Genomic DNA, 18340 nt, shown 5'->3' with positions numbered 1-18340 from the left:
TAAAACAACAATTATGTGAAAATTACAATGTTGTTCACGACATAGAAATTTATAACAATTAGTGAATTGAATAGATATAGTTATATAAAGTTTAATTACCTGAGAAAAAAATGTTTCTTTAAATATATCAGTTTTATAATCTTTAAAAAGTATGCACAGTAAGATTAATAATAAGATTAATATGAAACAGTAATATATTGTGTGTAACATAATTTTTTATTATGTTTTCTATTTATATATACATTTGTCTTTTAAATGGTATAGATCTTGATTCGCGCATTCAACATACAATAGTATTTATGTTTGTACATTCACAAAAACATTCTAAATCACTCGATACACTTCAACTACGCGACTGAACATTCTTGTTAAGTGTACAGAAATGTTTACACATTGCAAAACATGTTGTACATTAAACATCACTAACGTCTTAAGTTACTTTACTAAATATATAACGTTTTTGTCAAAAAGAAGACATATCTCTAAAATTCATAATTACTTGTAAATTTATAATTATTTGTAATGCAGAAATAGACAACATAGAGCTATACATTATAATTGATCTAATTATACTCGTATGTTGACTTTGATACAAGGCAATTTAGAACGTGCGTGTTAATTTAAAAATTATATATATGTATTATATATACATATATATACATATATATATATATATATATAATATTTATATAATATACTCATACATATTTCACTATGTTATAAAGTACAGGGGAGAGACAAATATATGTTATATAAAAATATAAAAATTATAAAATAGTTCGTTTATATAATTATAGACAAAAAAATATAAGAGTGTAAAACTTCGTTATATCTTTTCCCGATTTCTATACATACTATTTTTTGTTGATGTTTATGCTTACGATACTGTTTAATCTATTCGATACTGATTCAGATTTTAATTTTAATTCTATGTAAAGTTTTGCAGACTCTTTTTACAGATCTACATTATTCAAATTGGCCGCGGATCCTGTTGGCAAATCCGGCGGTACAAACTTACCAATAGGCTGTATTGCTTCGCGTTGCTCAGCTAATTTTTGCATTTCTTGTCTAAGTTTACTTAGAATAGCGTGATTCGGTTGATTGACAGCGGCTTTACCTTGCAACAATGTAATCTCTTGTTCCAATTGCTTCTTTTCTTTGAAAGACTTTACACTTCGCGAACCATAAAGACGCAGCAAGGAGCCCCAGGATTGTATATGCGGATGCATGAGTTGCAATATCGCTTGCGCAGCTCGCTGTTTACCATCTTTTTTATTACGACAAACCTACAATTAATAAAAGTTAATTTCTTCATTATTTAAAATTGATAACATTCTATTTACAAGCATGTATATATGTATGTATGTATGTGCATAAATTGTGTGTGTGGAAGGAGAAGGCGAAAAGTACTTACAACAGTAGCTTCGTGTTTCCCAACTCTCATTGTAAACTCATTTCGTTGATGCTTCAGTGTGTTTACCGAATAATTAATGTGCATATCTCCCAGACCGTAATTTCTTTGAAGACAAGTTATCAAGATCGCGTGTGGAGAAGGTTCCGTAGTTTTTGCACAAAATTCCGCAACACGTGGATCCGTAATAGATATTTCGTCAAAAAACGAAAGATCCGCATCGGAATTACCTCTAGAGGCTTTTATTGTACGATTGGCATTACTCGAACCGTTTTCTCCGCTATTGTCGCCAGAAATTTTGTCCTTCATTTGAGGGATCAAGATCTCAAGAGTCTTCCTGGCTGCATTGGCTTTTGCTTGCTTCTTACTACTACCAAATCCGCTGCCGTATTCCATGTCATTGATACAAACTACTGCAGAATACGGCGTCGCCGCGTTTTCTGCAATAAACCAAGTATTATGATAAAAGAGTAATAATAAACCTCGAAAATTAAAAAAATTTAACAATAATTATATAGCTCATATATACACTCTTATGCGTTTATCGAATAACGATTGTACCTAGTTCTTTAAATTTGTACGTCGGTTGTTTTTTTAGCGCGTGTTGCACGTACTCGTGAAGGATACAAACATAACTTTTCCCCGATGGATTCATTATCCAATGTTTCGCAGGTCTCTGCCCGTTGTCATCTCCAACAGCACCATTACTACTAGCCGTGCCAGAACTGCTGACAGGAAAAGTTATCAATTTTGTTCCGTCCGGTAATGTTGGGCGCTCAAGTTGCTTACGATGCTTCTTATTCTTCGTGAACTTCCGACGCGCCGACCACGATCTACAAATTATGAAGATCGATCAGAATGCGCAAAGCGAATCTCTACCAATGAAATTGATAGAATTACTTTAATTTTGACACTTACTGAAATCTCATTACTTTAATAATTTTGAAACGAAACAAAGATTGGCAATAGTTTCTCAATTGCTGACTGTCTAATGAATGCGCAGCACGATTTTCTTGAATGGTTTCAATTTTCGCACTGGGCAAACTGCAAGCTTCGGTGTTCGGTGTACGTTCGATCTCTTTTTTTCGTTCTTCTTCTTCGTCTTTCAGCGCTCTTTTATACTGAAGACAAGGTATAGCGCTCACAGGAACTACGTGCTTTCTAACACTTCCCGGACCGAGAAAATACGGCTTTGCCAGAGTACAAACTCTGGTCTGTTTATGAAGATATAATGGCATTCCACTATTATGTGTTACCTGTACCCAACCTTCGGGAAGAACGTCAAAATGATCGTGTCCAATTTCTAAAAATAAAATAATGTAGTAATTATAAAGACACAATTTTGTATATGTGTATAATCATATTTGCGTACCATCTAAAACGACTTTCTCTTTTTCTTCATAAGGTAAGCCATCCTTTCTTTTTCTCTTCCCTTTAAATTCTTCTGGTAAACCTAATATAAATAATATTTGTGTGACTAAGAACTTGAATTCCATGTATATTAAACTATACTACAGTGAATAAAATTTTATAATAAAACTCATATGCAACTTAATGCATAGATTAATTAAATTGTGTTAAAACACAAATATACTTTTTGATATATAACTGAAGTTATATGTTAAGTTATACACAAATCTTTTTTTTTATAAAATATTAGAATAAACTATGACAAAATACATGAAAAATGTGTTTTATTAATTATTCCAAGTATAACTGGTAACAGATTGTACCTTCTTCTAACATTGCTTCAATCTCTTCATCTGGCACATCAGAGTCCATGCTTTCATCTGTGTCCGAATCACCTTCGGAACCATCTTGTTCGGAATGACGATCCAAATCGTCCAATACGTCAAATTGTCGCAAATCATCGGTAGTAGTATTCTCATTACTCAATATATAATCTTTAGTATCCAAACCATTGTATAAGGCAGTATTAGGACATATTATAGTTTTCTCTTCATCCATGATATCACTGTTGTAACTACCAACAGGACTTTCTGGTTTACTACTGTGATCCAATTCTTTTTTACAAGAGAAGTTCCAAGTTTGTTCCTCATGCTGCGAGCTAGAACAAGCTCCATAATCTGAAGATGCCTGATTTTGACTGTTTTCACTGTCTTCCAAGCTAGTAATTTCCTTTTTCACCACAGGATCATCATCTATGATAGTTTCCATCTTCTATGTGTTCTCAAGTATCTGTTAAATACTACAAAATGTAAATCTTATATCCCATTGCTTATCCATGAGATAAAACATCTGGCTCATAGTGCTGGACATCCAAGTTTTGGTTGCAATATTACAATTTTTCTTACCAGTATATATACATAAATCACAATTTAATATAAGTAAAGTATAGTTGATAACAACAAAAACTATAGTTGATGAACAACATCTAGTGATCTTAAAAAAGTCTGTACAAAACACAATCCATGGATTGTTGCGTATTACGCACGTTGTATGGCCACACCACTTCCACCAATGAGGCCAAAGTCCAATCGCTTTGAAACCACACAGAATGGCAATAAAAATTGGACATTTGCATTAGTGTTAGCAGTCTGGCGCTTATTACATATATCCATGAGAGTATATTGTACAAATGAACAACTATGTACTTTTTTTATCTGACTTTGTAGATATATATAGCTGAGAGAATTCCATATCAAACTCCAGAACTAGACAGGATCAACATTGAAAGATTGAACCTGTTACTAGGTGGAGTAATGATATCAGTTAAGATTTTCTACCCATTCTTCAGTTCTTTGGTCCAGAGATTATAATATACATTCTTGAAAACTATATTTGTGATATGTAAACAAACATTTTATGTAAATATATAATCATATAAGTTTTTTATAATTATATAAGATGTGTACCTAAATCCTCTTATGTAATATTTGGTTGTATATACATGAGAGAAATCACAACACTAATGTCTTTGTAAAAATTTGCTATTTGAGGTGTTGCCCATTTTACACGAACACACGTTCAACTATACTGCATCGAAATACAAGACACTTAGACTCTTATCTACTACAGTAAATGATATAAAGTAATACTGCGATAGATGTCTACATTATAGTTTATTTTTATGATATCATATTTAGTTTTTAGAATACTTACACACATCCTACATGAAACAGTCTGATATAAGTGGATTGGAAGTGGGTACAGGTTAGATCCAAAGATGATCAGCGTCAGAACACGATCGGTCGGAGGACTCGGACAGTCCGGACAGTCGGACTCGGAGTCGGAAGATCGGAGTTTTGTCTAGCAGAGACATCTGACCAATCGGAACTGGCTTAACATCTGTTCAATGAGAGAATATTTTCGGTCTGCGCACATGTGCAGGGCTGTGTTCAGTTAAGCAAGATAGAACGAACTGATGCAGGAAATGCAGGAAATACAGGAATTGGAACTAAAGAGCCGTCTACAATGGAGAGTTGTAGGCCGTAACAGCAAGAAATTGACCAATCACAGACTAAGTACAGAAGAATAATCGATTGTGATTGGTCAATTTCTTACTGTTACGGCCTACGACTCTCCATTGTAGACGGCTCTTTAGTTCCAATTCCTGTATTTTCTGCATTAGTTCGTTCCATCTTGCTTAACTGAACACAGCCCAGCCCAGCCACGACGGAACAAGCCCCTGCTTTCTGCGGCCGCGCGCTAGCTCGGCGCCTCCGTGGTTCGTGAGGTGGCGCCGCTCCCGGAACGCCTGCGCGGCCGGTCGGGAGTCCGCCACAAAGTCACGGTATTATTTTTTTGTCTATAATCACGCCTTTTCTTGTCCTCAATGTCCACACACGTAGCTGATGACTAATTTTTCTTTATGCGTTCTTAACTCCAAGCGGTTAGATAAATGGTTGACGTGACGCGATTTCTCGTAAAATTTTATTTCTTTAAATGATAGTGTTTTTGGTATTTTTTATGTGAAAGAGTTTGTGTTTGAGTAAAACAATCAAAGATGTATCACAGATGTGTGACGTAAACACTTTTACACATATTTTTCTATAGTTCTTTACCGTTCTTCGATATCTTTGTAGACGAAGAAACAGTTTATTTGGAATTGTACATTAAAAATATACACACGTATATTACAGCAAGTGACTTTTACATACGCTTATATAAATTGTAAATATAAATGTAAGTATCTTACATATTTATTCTTTTCTCAACACAATACATGTGATTTAATTCTATATTATATTTTTTGTTTCTTTAGTTTAATCTATTCTACGAGTAGTTCCATATACATTCAGATTGTATTTTAATTTACAAGGAATCAGTTTAAAATTCTTCAAGTTTAATGCCACTTTTTTATATTTTTTTTACGGAAGCATAAAGTATGTGTGCATATTTTAGAACAATGGTAACAGGTCCATCTGAACATGGAATACAAGCAGATGTTATATTTGTCATTGAAGGGACAGCTGTTAATGGAGCATATCTCAATGATCTTAAAACAAATTATCTTATTCCAACACTGGAGTAAGTACTATAAAACATAGAAATATATATGTCAAATATACATATATATATTAAAAACATTAGTTCTATGTTACATATATAAAAAAAAATTTGTTGCATGTTTATATATTTTTTTATTACAGATATTTTAGTCAAGGTGGCATAGAAGATCGGGAATATGTCTCTGAAGTATGATTAGTTTATCTTTTGTTTTTAAATTTATAAAATAAAACTAATATGTATCTTACTGCAAATGTGAAATGTTTGTTTAACAGAATACAACAACATTATATGGGGTAGTTGTTTATCATGCTGCTGATTGTTTGCCAGCACCTTGCACAGAGACTCTTGGACCTTATTCAAGTCCTCACAAGCTGCTGATGATTCTGGATAAGCTTGAGTAAATATGAAATATACAATATCTTTTTACTATCAAATTATTTTTTTCAGATTCATTAATGTATCTTTTAAATAACATTTCACTATGTAGAATGCTTGGGGGGAAAGGAGAATGTTTTGCAAATATCGGTGAAGGTCTAGCCACAGGATTACAATGCTTTGAAGACTTGCAATTGAGACGAGAACCTAATACAGCATCACAGAAGCATTGTATCTTGATATGCAATTCACCACCATATCAAACTATGATTCAGGAATCTTACAAATTTGCTGGTCATACCATAGAACAATTAGCTACCATTTATCAAGAAGTAAACATTATAGCTGTGAGAATGTTTATATATCAAAAATGTATATTTATAATACATATATGCGTACATATTTTTTTCAGAGAAACATCAATCTCTCTATATTGTCACCTAGAAAGATTCCAGCGTTGTACAAGTTATTTGAGAAAGCCGGCGGTGATTTGCAGTCCTCGCAGACGAAAAACTATGCCAAAGATCCGCGACACTTGGTACTTTTGAGAAATTACAACTTAAAGGAACGACCTGTTAGTCCTCAAATGGGCGGTAACGTTCACAACACCGCGGCCACCGCGGCACAAATTCCTTTGAGTCCGTTACAAAGCAACGACAGTCCGAACACAAACCAGGTACAACAGAATATCGCCCCGCCGAATCAACAACAAGGTCCACCTTACAGAAATCCAACGCCTCAGAATATTACTTCTGTGCATCAAACTGTAACACCATCTCTGGCTGCGCCAATGAACGCCGCGCGTCCGAGTTACAATACTCAAATAGCTGCGCCACCGAATTATCATGGACCAGGAATGAACATAGCCACAAGACCAAGATGGATACGACCATTCATAGCACCAGGCGCGACCGCACCTGCAAATACGCAAAGTAGTGCATTAATAGCGCAACTGACGCAACCGCCTTCGTCGTTAGGACCACTTAGTGCTGTAGCTGCTTTTAATCAAAGATTGGATGGTAAAAGCGTATTATGTTATATTTTATTTATATTTTGTTATTTTCTATTTGATATATTTTTATATACGTTACTGTCTGTTTTAGTAACTGGTAATAACGTTATATCGGCGAATCCTCAACAACAACAGCAGCAACTTACGCCGCAGCAACAACAGTTGCGATTAACAATGCAGTTGCAACAGCAACAGCAACAACAACAGCAGCAAAACGCTCAACAAGCCACTATGTCCGTTCAGCCAACTCATAGTCAACCAGGGTCACAGTTCACCATGTCTTGCATTAGCCAATCTGTGCCTACTCAAGTGCCACAAACTGTTACAGCTGCGCAACAAGCGCAAGTCTCCGTGTCTTCCATTACACAACAAACTAATCCTCAAGCACAAGTAATCAAATTCACATTGTGCTGTGTTTATAATAGACTATGTATAGGGAAATTTTACAATATTTTAGCAGGTAATAGATTGTTCCTTAATCGTTTTTTATCACGATCTTTCAGAATACTGCACCTTCTGTTATAACTCGTCAAAATGTCTGGCAAGGTCTTCTAGAATGGATCGAAAAACCCAAAAATGGAGAAGGCCAAACAAAGCAGACAAGACAGGTCCCTGTTCACGTCTCGTGTAATGTGAGAGACGGAGAACCAGATGTGTACGCAACGTTATAATTGATATTACTTTTTGCTACTTTAATTTAATGTTTTTTATACTCGTTTCTAGTTTCTACAAATTCTTATTTTAGGAAAACGGAAGCGTGGCCGTCAAAATTGATAATGCAATTGATGCCAAAACAACTGATCGGAAATATCGGAAATGCATTCTTAAAGAATTCTAAATCCGTTCTCTTTCATCCAACGCCGTGTGAAGCACTGGAAAGTTTGACAAAAATGATGTGTTCTGGATTTGTGAGTGTTACATTACGTTTTATTATTTTATATAATAACATAAAAGAAGTTTAAAGAGTAGAACTTTTCAGGCGTCATGTAATAATAAATTGAAGCACCATCTTATAGAAATTTACCAACTTATCTACCTACGTATTTCAGGCGGGTTGCGTTCATTTTACTCCATCAAGTTGCGACATAAAAGTGATTATACTATTGTACACTTCGGAGAAAAAAGGTTACCTGGGTTTTATTCCGACTGATCAAGTAGGATTTGTGGAAAAGCTTCGTAAAGTGATACAGCAACAGAAAAATAATCATCAAGCAGCAACATCTAATCAAACTGCCATGAGACACGGACAACAAGTAAAGACGATCAATAGCAAAGTGACATCTACACAAATTGCGTACAAAAAACAAAATCAGAAAATGAGTATATGATTTTCGTAGGCAAATCCTGGGCCAGGAAATACCATTCCCGCTTCTATGCCCAGCACAGGTACGCAAAATATCCTTATGTCTCAAACAAATACTATGGCGATGGGCGGAGGTCAGATAACCCAAAACGTTGTATCTACCGCAAACGCTCTTCCGCAAACATTAAGTTCGACTAGTGGACCACAGCAACAAATAAATATGCAGGTAACACAAACTGCATTGATTCTAGAAAACAAAATTATTTACTTTGTTTAGATATTTATTAATGATTATACGTTCACGCAGAATACTGGAATTAGCGGTCCTCAAACAAACACTGGTGCCGGGACTATGATCAACCAGCAACGACCTCCGTTCGACGATATAGAGATGGCTAGACATCAAAATTTGTTAAAGATTCAACAGTTGAGACAAACGTTGGAAGCTGCGCAACAGCAAGAGGCTCAATACAAGTCTCAATTAGAAGTTAATGTAAGTAATGTTTTTTTTTAATTTAGGATATCAAACGAACATAGTTTATAAGTTTGTGATTCGATACATATTAATAGATGATTAACGTTTTTGATATCGCATTTGATGCTATCATAGATTCAGCAAACTTTGGAAGTTGCGCAGCAACAAGAAATGCAATATAAGCAGCAGCTTGAAGTGAGCATAATTCTTGATTGTGCCAAACAACAGATGTATGTATATTTTTACATACATGTGTAATGTATGAACAATTATTTTTTACAGGCGCAACAGGCACAGAGGGGCCTCAATCCGGCAGCTATGTCCAACCAACAAGCAAACACCCAAAGATTGATGCGTCCTGTTTCCACAAATAATCTTGGTCTTAGGCATTTACTACAACAGGTAAAAAAAACCTTACAAAGATTTTATTGACATTATAGTTTTCAGTAGATATATATTTTTTTATGAATATTTGTAACAAAACTGTTTGTGAAATAGTTCGAATTAATGTTATTACAGCCTCAACCTCAGTACAGACAGTTTCCAGTGCAACAGTCAATGGTAGGTCCGAGAGGACAGATAGCAACGAGGCCGATAGCACCCGGTAATGCGCAAAATCAACAGTTCGAAGATGTCTCGAATTATGACTTTCTTGGATAAGTTATTTTATATCTTTCTCGGTATATGTATCAATTATTAATTATATTTAAATATAACGCGTATAACGAAAAAGTTTTATATTTATGACTATAATTATCTGTAAGAACTGCACACACATTTATACACACATAAAAATATGCGTGTATAAGCGTACATAAAAACCTTCAATAATTCATTTCGCGAGAACGAAAGGAGCTGATTAGCTACCCTTCCAATAGTTGAAGTAGGAGAGTGTAGTACGTATCGGTAGAAGCTCCTTCTCTTCTCGAAATGCGAATTATTGAAGGCTTTCGTACAATACAGTATCAAGTTCTATAAAATTTATAAGTTTGAATCATGTATATACATATAAATATATAGCAAGAAATTTATATATGGAGATATAGAATAAATGCATTTTAATAATTGTGTATACACAATAGAGAATTCATATCTTTTTACTTTTAACTTATCGGTACTTCAAGATCACCTTTTTGTATATATTTTTTACACTTCTCTCGACTTATTTCACCTATGGTATCTCCACTTTTATTCAAAAACATGAGCAGAATGAAAATGCTACGTGTGCAATTGCGTAAAGCTATTGCATGTGACAAAATTTTATTCGTAACTGTGAAGTTGTAAATTGTAAACATTGTAAGCAAATCAATCTCTGTCACAAGCCAGCATTTTTTATGTTCGCGAGAATTCTGGCATATGGATTAGTTGATTTGCTTACGACTTTACATATACGATTAGAATTTTAACAAGTGCAAAAATCTTAAAAAGCTTTGCAACACCAAAAAGAAACAGTGTAAGTTTTAATAATTTTATTCTTGCGCATGCTGGAGTATTTATGTGCTCGGAAAGAGTCGCAGAAACGGTTGCAAAGCGCGTTAAATACATAAAAAAAGAAAAAAGTAAAACATTTTTAAGCAAGAGTAAAAAACAGCAAAAATAAAGAAATAACAGAAGTAAAGAAATTAATAAAAACTGTAAGGATAGAAAGATTTTATTGTTTATTACATTTATTAATCACTCAGAATCTTGATCATTTTATTATATAATAATAAATAATAAAAAATAATAATGTAATAATAAGCTGCAAACTATAAGAAAAAAACAAATTTATAATATTGTAAAGTTTGAATCGTGGGTGTACAAAAATTATAACAAAATATGTTATAAACGGAAATAAATAGTAAATGTAGCTTAATAAATTTGTAATTTTTATTTCATTATTATATATATATATATATATTCTTTCTTTACATCCATGTTAATATACTATTAAAAACAAAAATTATGTTGATCTAAACGTATCTTTGTAAAGTCTTTTTATAAAATGTTTTGCAAAAATACTCAATCTTATAAAAGGACTTTTTCATATTTATATACGTGTACATATGTATAAACTTTTGCAAAGGACAAAAAATTTATATAAATGTATCGGTAAAATAAAGGTAGTTTTCTTTGACATTGTAATAACTCCGTAAAAAACAGATTCGTGAGAAAAAGATCTTGAGCCATGTTTATTACATATATTAAAGAAAGTATATCAGGTAAATATGCATAGCTCTCACTATATTATAATCTTAAAGTACTATAATTCTTTTATTTGATATATTATACTAAGTATAAGCACGCTGCACAAACATGTCTGCTTATATATATATCACATATTTTACACACACATATTTGACCATTTTCTGTCTCTCTTCTTTTAGCATATGTTACTAAAAGACTAAATGTATTATATGCTTCTCTTTCAGTACAAATTTCCATATGCATAATTAAAAAAAAAAAAAAAAGAACTAAATGAGCGAGCATGTGCTTTATAATAAAATTAAAATAAAAATTTTATATGTAACGCAAAAACTATATTAACTCTAAACTATTCAGCTAAACGAAATTTCGTAATATTTTATCACCTTAAGCAGAAAAAAAAATCATCTATCATCACAATAAAAAATGCAAATTTCTTATATTTTTATTTACCAATATAAAAAAAAACTGTGTATAAAAAAAATTAATCTCCGCAAACGGAATTAGTACAATTGGATGAAATGTGTCGTGTGACCATCCTGATAGATCGGATCGTCCGTGATAGACGCTCGGCAGAGCGGACACGATCGCTCTCTGTCGAGCCACGTTGAGACGCACATCTCGCAGAAAATATGCTTGCAATGAAGTCTAACTGGCACGGAATATTCTTCATGACAAATAGCGCATATACCACCGGATGCGATCAGCTGTTCCTTCGTCGGCGATACTCCCAACTTCTGTAAAACGATATTGTGCGTGATTTAATAAATATGTTGCGATATGTCACACGATTTTATATTGTAAAGATCGTGCGTACCATATTTTTGAAGAATTTCCAAAGAGCGGTTCGAAACAGTTTAAAGCGCGATAAGATATCGTTTCCTTTGCTCATGGTGTAAATTGCCGAGAATATAATTCCTATTATTTTTTCGGAACCTTGATACGTCTCAAACAGATAGTATAACCAGGGCTGAATGGGCGCTATGCATCTACAAACCTGCGACGTTGCTTCCAACATGAGATAATATTTGCCCTAAAAATTTGTTTGATTAAATTCCATCCAATAAATTGTCTCGTTAGTATCATAGAAATAAAATAAAATTTTTTTAACAAAGCAGAAAAAAAAATACTCACCCGATTTTGGAATGCCAGCAATCGCACCGGTAAACAAGTCAAAAGGACTTTGCAAAAAACGGTGATGAGCTTCAAAAAATAATCCATCACTGTGACAAAACAAAGCAAGTCCCAGATCGTTAGCGGCTCGGCATAGGGAATCAAAGTATGTAAGTCGAGCATGTAACTAACGAACATGATGCAAGCTGTGATGTAACACAGGATCAGCATAAGCAAGAACCAACTTCGATTGTGATTTTTGGCGATCTCGCGTTTAAGATTGCTATTAGCGTGGATAAACGTATTGAGCAGCACAATATACATGAATATAGCAGCTCGATGATCATACAGTCCTTTTGCTAGAAGAATAATAACAAAAGGAATATATCGCTGAAGCTCTCTAAGCACTGGTCCATTTTGTAGATGGAACGGGACATTGTTGTTGTCGTTGTTGTTGTTATTGTTAACAGTGCTTTCTGAGGTATTAATATTATCGTTGTTATTATTTTGACTTTGTACAACTTGATTCATAGCTTCCGACATATTATTTGAGAAATCATTTGATGCTGTTCTTTGGGAATGATGGTGATGATGATGGTGATGGCGATGATGATTGTGCATAAGATCCTCAGAAGAACTCGTGTTATTCCTTGAATGTTCTAGATTAATTATATAATTGTCATTTGGTGACGCAACCCAGTCTGCTTGACGTCGGAGTCCAGGAATGGTCAACAAAGATGTAAACGATATAGGCTGTTGTCAGACAGAAACAAGCGATTAGACAAATAAAAATATTGCCAGTATTATTGATACAGTAGTGACTGCAATAATGTGACAATACATACCGCTTGTTGTATAAGAGGACGAATAGTAGAGGATATGTTACTTGTAAATAGTCTAGAATGTTCTGCAGTTCTGACAATCTGATTTATATTTGGCAACGTATATCGTACGTTATTTGAAGACTCTTGAATTTGCCCATTTTCCTCCAAATTTGGCACTTGTGGTATTGTTACATCACAAGCAATATGTGCTTGACCTATTGGTCTATTCTCAGCCATAATTTATCTGCAATAAAAATAGCAAAATTTTTGCATTCTGCGTATTGACAATATGTAAAATAAAAAGTTAAAAAAATGATGATTGTAATATATTAAACATAGACGTTATAAATAATTCATTAACGTAAGTTGCAAATACCTTATAATATAAATCATCAGACAGTATGTTTGCTATATACGTGCGTTTCTTTTCAAAGATTTATACAGTTATCACACTTAGAATAAACAAACACGTGACATATACACAACGATACCATTACTCGGAGATAAAAAATAACTTCGCAGCAAAAAATATGTATATGACAATGTTCTTAAGAAGACTTTGGGAATATATTTCGGAAGAAGCGGATACACTATGAAAAATTACACACACACGAGCGCGATCTTGTCCTACAATCGAAAGTCCTGCTTATTTCTCATGTTTTCTTCCTTGTAGAAATTCTGCTGGTGATCTTACACATTAACACTTTTTATAACAATGCCCGAATAGTCTTCCCGAATTTTTTCTTATCATAATTGTGACGTCAGAGAAAATATATCGCTCGTATCATTCTATCATGTTTTCGCAGTTCTAATCGTCCAGCTGAACAGACACAACTGTTGGCAATGTTAGCACAGTGTTGATACTCGACTTACGCAATGTCATTGGATGTCTTACAAAGCATGCGTATTAAAAATTAATGAAGTGGTTAAGTTTTATATGATGTGGGTAAGTACCTTCTCATTAGCCATCTTGAATTACTCATAATAACGTTATGACACAAGAAGTCTCATTGTACGAAGTTTTGTTTTGCACAACAAAATTAATTAATTAATTAATTTACATTTAAGTAAATTATTTTTACTCAAGTAGAAAGAGTCAAATTTGATGTTAATTTACTTTTTATTGAAACAATAAGAAAAAACAATTGGTTAATATAAGAATAAAAAGGCAGTAGATATACAATGAAAAAACAATTATCCTGAAAAAACAAGAATCTCTATGTCACATTCTTCCGTCGACGTTGAGATTTGTCAGCAAATAGGTATGTTCTATTGGTGCAATGCCTTCATATATGAAGGCATTTAAAATAAGCACGTGACAGTTATTTACAAAAACTTCAATCACTTGTAATTTAAAATACACGCTTATATACGCTCCTGTTGATTTGCAAGTCGCACGCGCGATTTTTTCTCACTTCTCTGGTGAGCCAATGAGCATCTAGCTTAAAGTAAGTTCCACTTGCCGTTCGCAACGCTCGTGAGCGTTACGTATCTTTGTTTAACTTTCAATGAAAAACAAGGATGAAATAATTTCATGAGCGTTGCGAACGGCAAGTGGAACTTACCCATAGTTTTATGTAAATCAATATGGCGATTTTATGCTAGACGCTCATTGGTTGAAATGATCTTATGCTTTGGCATATGCAGCTATGTCATTTGGTGTGTGATAACCTTTAAAGCAAACATAACCTCCTTCATTCTCGGTATTCTTGATAGTTGGTAAAGTTTGCGCATGCTGTATACGATGAAAAAAAACGTTTAATCGTTTAACATCTTCTTTTTCTAGTGCTGATTTTAATTGTTGATTTTACACGTTATTTAAAGAGCATAGTTATAATCACTAAGTGTATCACTTAGAAGGTTCCGTGGTGTAGCGATTATCACTAAGTGTATTAATGTTTAATTAACTAAAATCCAACATTTATCTGGTGTTTTATAGAACAATTGTCTGTGTTTATGGAATGTTGTCAAGTTGATCTGAATATTTTTTATATATTATAAACAAAATGTTGACACCACATTTTGAGATCTCACAAACGGAGACAGAAGTTGTTGTAATTATTCATGCTCGGTATTCAAATATAGGAGATACAGAGGTACATGTGGATGGAACAGATTTCACGTTTTATTCTAGTCCCTATTATCTAAGGTAAATTTAGTTTTTTAAATACATTGAAATTCTTATTATATAGTGCATAATCTTTCAAGTAAATAATAGACATACTCTTGAACAATTTTGACAGGTTAAAATTACCAGGTAAAATACATGAAACTGAATCATCCAGTGGTTCTTATGATTGTGAGGAAGGTGTTTTTGCTTTGCGCTTTGAAAAGGTGAACAAGGGTGAACATTTTGAGAATTTGGATATGATCACTACCCTTTTGGTCCCATCAAAAAAGAAAACACTTAATATTCCTAATATTGAAGTAATTGGTAATAAATTATACATGTATATAAAAAGTCAAGGTCAAAAATACAATGTATTTTATGTTATATATACATCTTACTTCAATTTTAGGTAATCCATCTGCAGATTTAGATATAGATGAAAACTTAAATGATAATGACACTACTGATACGAGTCAAAATACTTCTAATGACACATTATCTTTTCCTCAAAGTGATGTTAAAGAACATGCATCAATTCTCATAGATTCTCCAAAATATGGTTTTGCAAACAAAATATCGGGAGCTTTAACTGCTTTTGAGGTATATATTCTTTTAATAGTCTTTTTTTTATTTTAGTAAAAAAGTTAAATTTTATGTTATGTTCCGTATATAGTTTTTGGAATATTAAAAAATTTTTAAATATATTGTATAAAACTCTTTCATATTTTCTTGACTTTAGTCGGCATGGCTCAAGGAAATAATAGATCTTCCTAATCCAGATGTAACTCCTGAAGAGGAAAGAAAAAGTTTGCAGGAAAAACGTGAACTGGAAGATTTCTGTGGAGATCATTATATGGGAGATCTTATGGAGGGAAGTGATATTGACGAGACTTTGTTGTTTATTGCGGAATGGGACACGTTAAAAAAAGATAACATTACATTCAATAAAACTGAAGCTGACTTGTTGAAGGAACTACCTAATAAAAGTTATTTATTGAATGCTGAAGATATTCGAAAATTACAATTTAATCTTGTTGATATTTTATTCGCCAGTTGTTATAATCATCGTTCGACATTGGGTGAAAATACTGTGGAAAGCTGTTGGACCATTAACAAACTCAGTTCTACGTTGTGTTGGTTCCGAGTATGTTACAATCAGTAATATAATGTATATGTTTACCAGTCTTGTTAGAAAAGAATGTGCGCACGTAAAATAAATTTATCTCAATAATATATTTTTAGAACTTTAATTCTATGGATGAAGTTATAACATCATGCTTTCGAAGAGCACTTTGTTATCCATTGTTTAGAAATTGGAGCTTGAATATGGAGGTTCTCAAGGATGTTAAGAAAGTTCTCGCATTAGGTTTGAATGTTTATTTTATTATTTGTAATGTTTTTCTTGAAGTTTGTTTTTATAAACATTTTTTTTATGCACAGGGAAGAAGTACGTTATTAAACGATTCTGTGAAATACACACACTTTTCAATAATTCGTACGAACCGCGGTATGTGTTGAACCAATTATACATAAAGGACTTTTTAATTTGGTTGCAATCGACTCCTCCAACTACAATAGAATCACTTTGCTCTACATTAAATGCCGTAAGTATTTTAAATTGATTATATTTTTCTGCATATGCTTTTACATTTTGTTTATTTACCCTCTTACACAAAGATTCAGCCAACCAAAGCAAGCATGGAGTTTGATTTGGAAGAATTGGAAGCGGCCGCTTACTCCGTTCTGGAGGAAGTGGGACTTATTATAGAAAATAATCACAAACTGGCTGTTGACGAAGCAGCTGAAGAAATTAATAAGTTAACGATAGATGACATTAAAGTCAAGTAAGTGCAGAAGTTTTGCACTTGTAACTCCACAGAATTATTATAAGGTTTTTTGTAGAGTAATTTTGCGTAATTATAATTTTGTTTTAAGCAGTCCAAATTTAACGGACACGGGTTCTGATTCGGAAAGCAGCACAACATCTAGTAACAGTACTACTACCAGCAGCAGTCTTGATTCTGATGACTTGAGTGACTCGGACCAAGTGGAGGACACTAACGCTTTAGACGAGTAATTTCTTGTTACTTATTATTAACAAATAATGTAACATGTGTTACCGAAAGACACGATGTATTTAATTGGTACTGGATTTGATTTATAAATATTTCCATGATAAAATATTTTTAATCGTTTTTTATTACACAACTTGACTAATCAATGCGATATACAATTAGTTAAAAATTTATTTTTTAAGCAACATAGCACTAAAATCATTATCACTTTATATTAAAAATCGGATCGATATTTTTTAAGTACTTAATTGAACTTGCGACTCTTTTGTAGGAATTATCTCCCACATAAAAATTATAATATTTATATACTAGCACATCACAGACGCGCGCTACGCGCACGCTATTATTATTTTCATTTTCATGTGTTGCATCAGTGAACACAACCTGTCACCGCGATGACAGCTAATATATACATCTTATAAACTATGTAATACACCTACAAGAGATGTCAAAAATAACGCATGAAAATCAAACTCAGAAAATAAAAGAAAGAGAGAAGAATGGAAAAACAACACTAAAGTCACGTGACAAAGAAAAGAGTAATGAGAAAATATTATACATATACATATATTATATATAATATACATATATTATAGATAATATTCTATATCTATATATAATACACACACACATACATATATATATATATACATACACACACCATAATTACGTGACCGAGGTCAGTGACTCCGCCAAGGCCGCGCGGCTGAGGTCAGTGACCCCCCTTCCCACCAAGGCCGCGCGCCCGAGGTCAGTGCCCCGCCAAGGCCGCGCGGCCGAGGTCAGTGACCCCCCCCCCCGCCAAGGCCGCACGGCCGAAGTCATCGACCCCGCCAAGGTCGCGCGGCCGAGGTCAGTGCCCCGCCAAGGCCGCGCGGCCGAGGTCAATGACATTACTGTAATATGTATATAATACATATAATACAATATAAAGTATAATATTATAAATATATAATAAATTATATGTATAATATGTATTATTTAA

General features: G+C 33.5%; 4 protein-coding genes across 9 annotated transcripts; 2 read left to right on the top strand and 2 right to left on the bottom strand.

Annotated features, from left to right (window-relative positions):
* Positions 1 to 715: 715 nt before the first annotated feature.
* On the bottom strand, positions 716 to 4645 carry LOC109859334 (microprocessor complex subunit DGCR8). 2 transcript variants are annotated; one of them, XM_020437490.1, is made up of 7 exons: positions 4535 to 4645; positions 3145 to 3620; positions 2784 to 2864; positions 2330 to 2714; positions 1973 to 2244; positions 1415 to 1851; positions 716 to 1286 (listed from the first exon to the last, which is right to left on the bottom strand). In XM_020437490.1, the coding sequence occupies exons 2-7, from the start codon at positions 3587 to 3589 to the stop codon at positions 954 to 956; spliced, it is 1953 nt and encodes a 650-aa protein (XP_020293079.1). In that variant the 5' UTR covers positions 3590 to 3620; positions 4535 to 4645; the 3' UTR covers positions 716 to 953. The 2 variants fall into 2 exon arrangements, with proteins under 2 accessions (XP_020293079.1, XP_020293078.1); XM_020437489.1 differs by having other exon boundaries at positions 3145 to 3610.
* A 473-nt stretch (positions 4646 to 5118) lies between these two features.
* Positions 5119 to 10657, top strand: LOC109859327 (mediator of RNA polymerase II transcription subunit 25). 2 transcript variants are annotated; one of them, XM_020437480.1, is made up of 15 exons: positions 5119 to 5165; positions 5777 to 5902; positions 6025 to 6070; positions 6157 to 6281; positions 6372 to 6591; positions 6672 to 7278; positions 7363 to 7661; positions 7775 to 7926; positions 8017 to 8179; positions 8321 to 8524; positions 8609 to 8800; positions 8882 to 9067; positions 9185 to 9244; positions 9332 to 9451; positions 9569 to 10657. In XM_020437480.1, exons 2-15 carry the CDS (start codon positions 5781 to 5783, stop codon positions 9707 to 9709), a joined length of 2637 nt encoding a protein of 878 aa, XP_020293069.1. In that variant the 5' UTR covers positions 5119 to 5165; positions 5777 to 5780; the 3' UTR covers positions 9710 to 10657. The 2 variants fall into 2 exon arrangements, with proteins under 2 accessions (XP_020293069.1, XP_020293068.1); XM_020437479.1 differs by lacking the exon at positions 5119 to 5165 and adding an exon at positions 5172 to 5557.
* Positions 10658 to 11196: 539 nt separating this feature from the next.
* On the bottom strand, positions 11197 to 13638 carry LOC109859329 (RING finger and transmembrane domain-containing protein 2). The gene is made up of 5 exons (XM_020437485.1): positions 13547 to 13638; positions 13192 to 13414; positions 12368 to 13099; positions 12051 to 12266; positions 11197 to 11970 (listed from the first exon to the last, which is right to left on the bottom strand). Exons 2-5 carry the CDS (start codon positions 13405 to 13407, stop codon positions 11737 to 11739), a joined length of 1398 nt encoding a protein of 465 aa, XP_020293074.1. The 5' UTR covers positions 13408 to 13414; positions 13547 to 13638; the 3' UTR covers positions 11197 to 11736.
* Positions 13639 to 14028: 390 nt separating this feature from the next.
* On the top strand, positions 14029 to 17871 carry LOC109859328 (protein SHQ1 homolog). Of its 4 annotated transcripts, none has more exons than XM_020437482.1 (9): positions 14029 to 14116; positions 15110 to 15319; positions 15414 to 15604; positions 15690 to 15880; positions 16020 to 16424; positions 16523 to 16646; positions 16721 to 16884; positions 16958 to 17124; positions 17216 to 17871. In XM_020437482.1, exons 2-9 carry the CDS (start codon positions 15177 to 15179, stop codon positions 17355 to 17357), a joined length of 1527 nt encoding a protein of 508 aa, XP_020293071.1. In that variant the 5' UTR covers positions 14029 to 14116; positions 15110 to 15176; the 3' UTR covers positions 17358 to 17871. The 4 variants fall into 4 exon arrangements, with proteins under 4 accessions (XP_020293071.1, XP_020293073.1, XP_020293070.1 ...); XM_020437483.1 differs by lacking the exon at positions 14029 to 14116 and adding an exon at positions 14871 to 14889; XM_020437484.1 differs by lacking the exon at positions 14029 to 14116 and having other exon boundaries at positions 14838 to 15319; positions 17219 to 17871.
* The last annotated feature ends 469 nt before the right edge of the window (positions 17872 to 18340 follow it).

This window comes from Pseudomyrmex gracilis, unplaced genomic scaffold (genome assembly GCF_002006095.1).
Source record: "Pseudomyrmex gracilis isolate BER0280 unplaced genomic scaffold, ASM200609v1 scaffold_258, whole genome shotgun sequence".
In the NCBI taxonomy this organism is placed as follows: domain Eukaryota; kingdom Metazoa; phylum Arthropoda; class Insecta; order Hymenoptera; family Formicidae; genus Pseudomyrmex; species Pseudomyrmex gracilis.
Note: the sequence above shows the minus strand (reverse complement) of the source record. Positions and strands in the feature narration are given on the sequence as shown.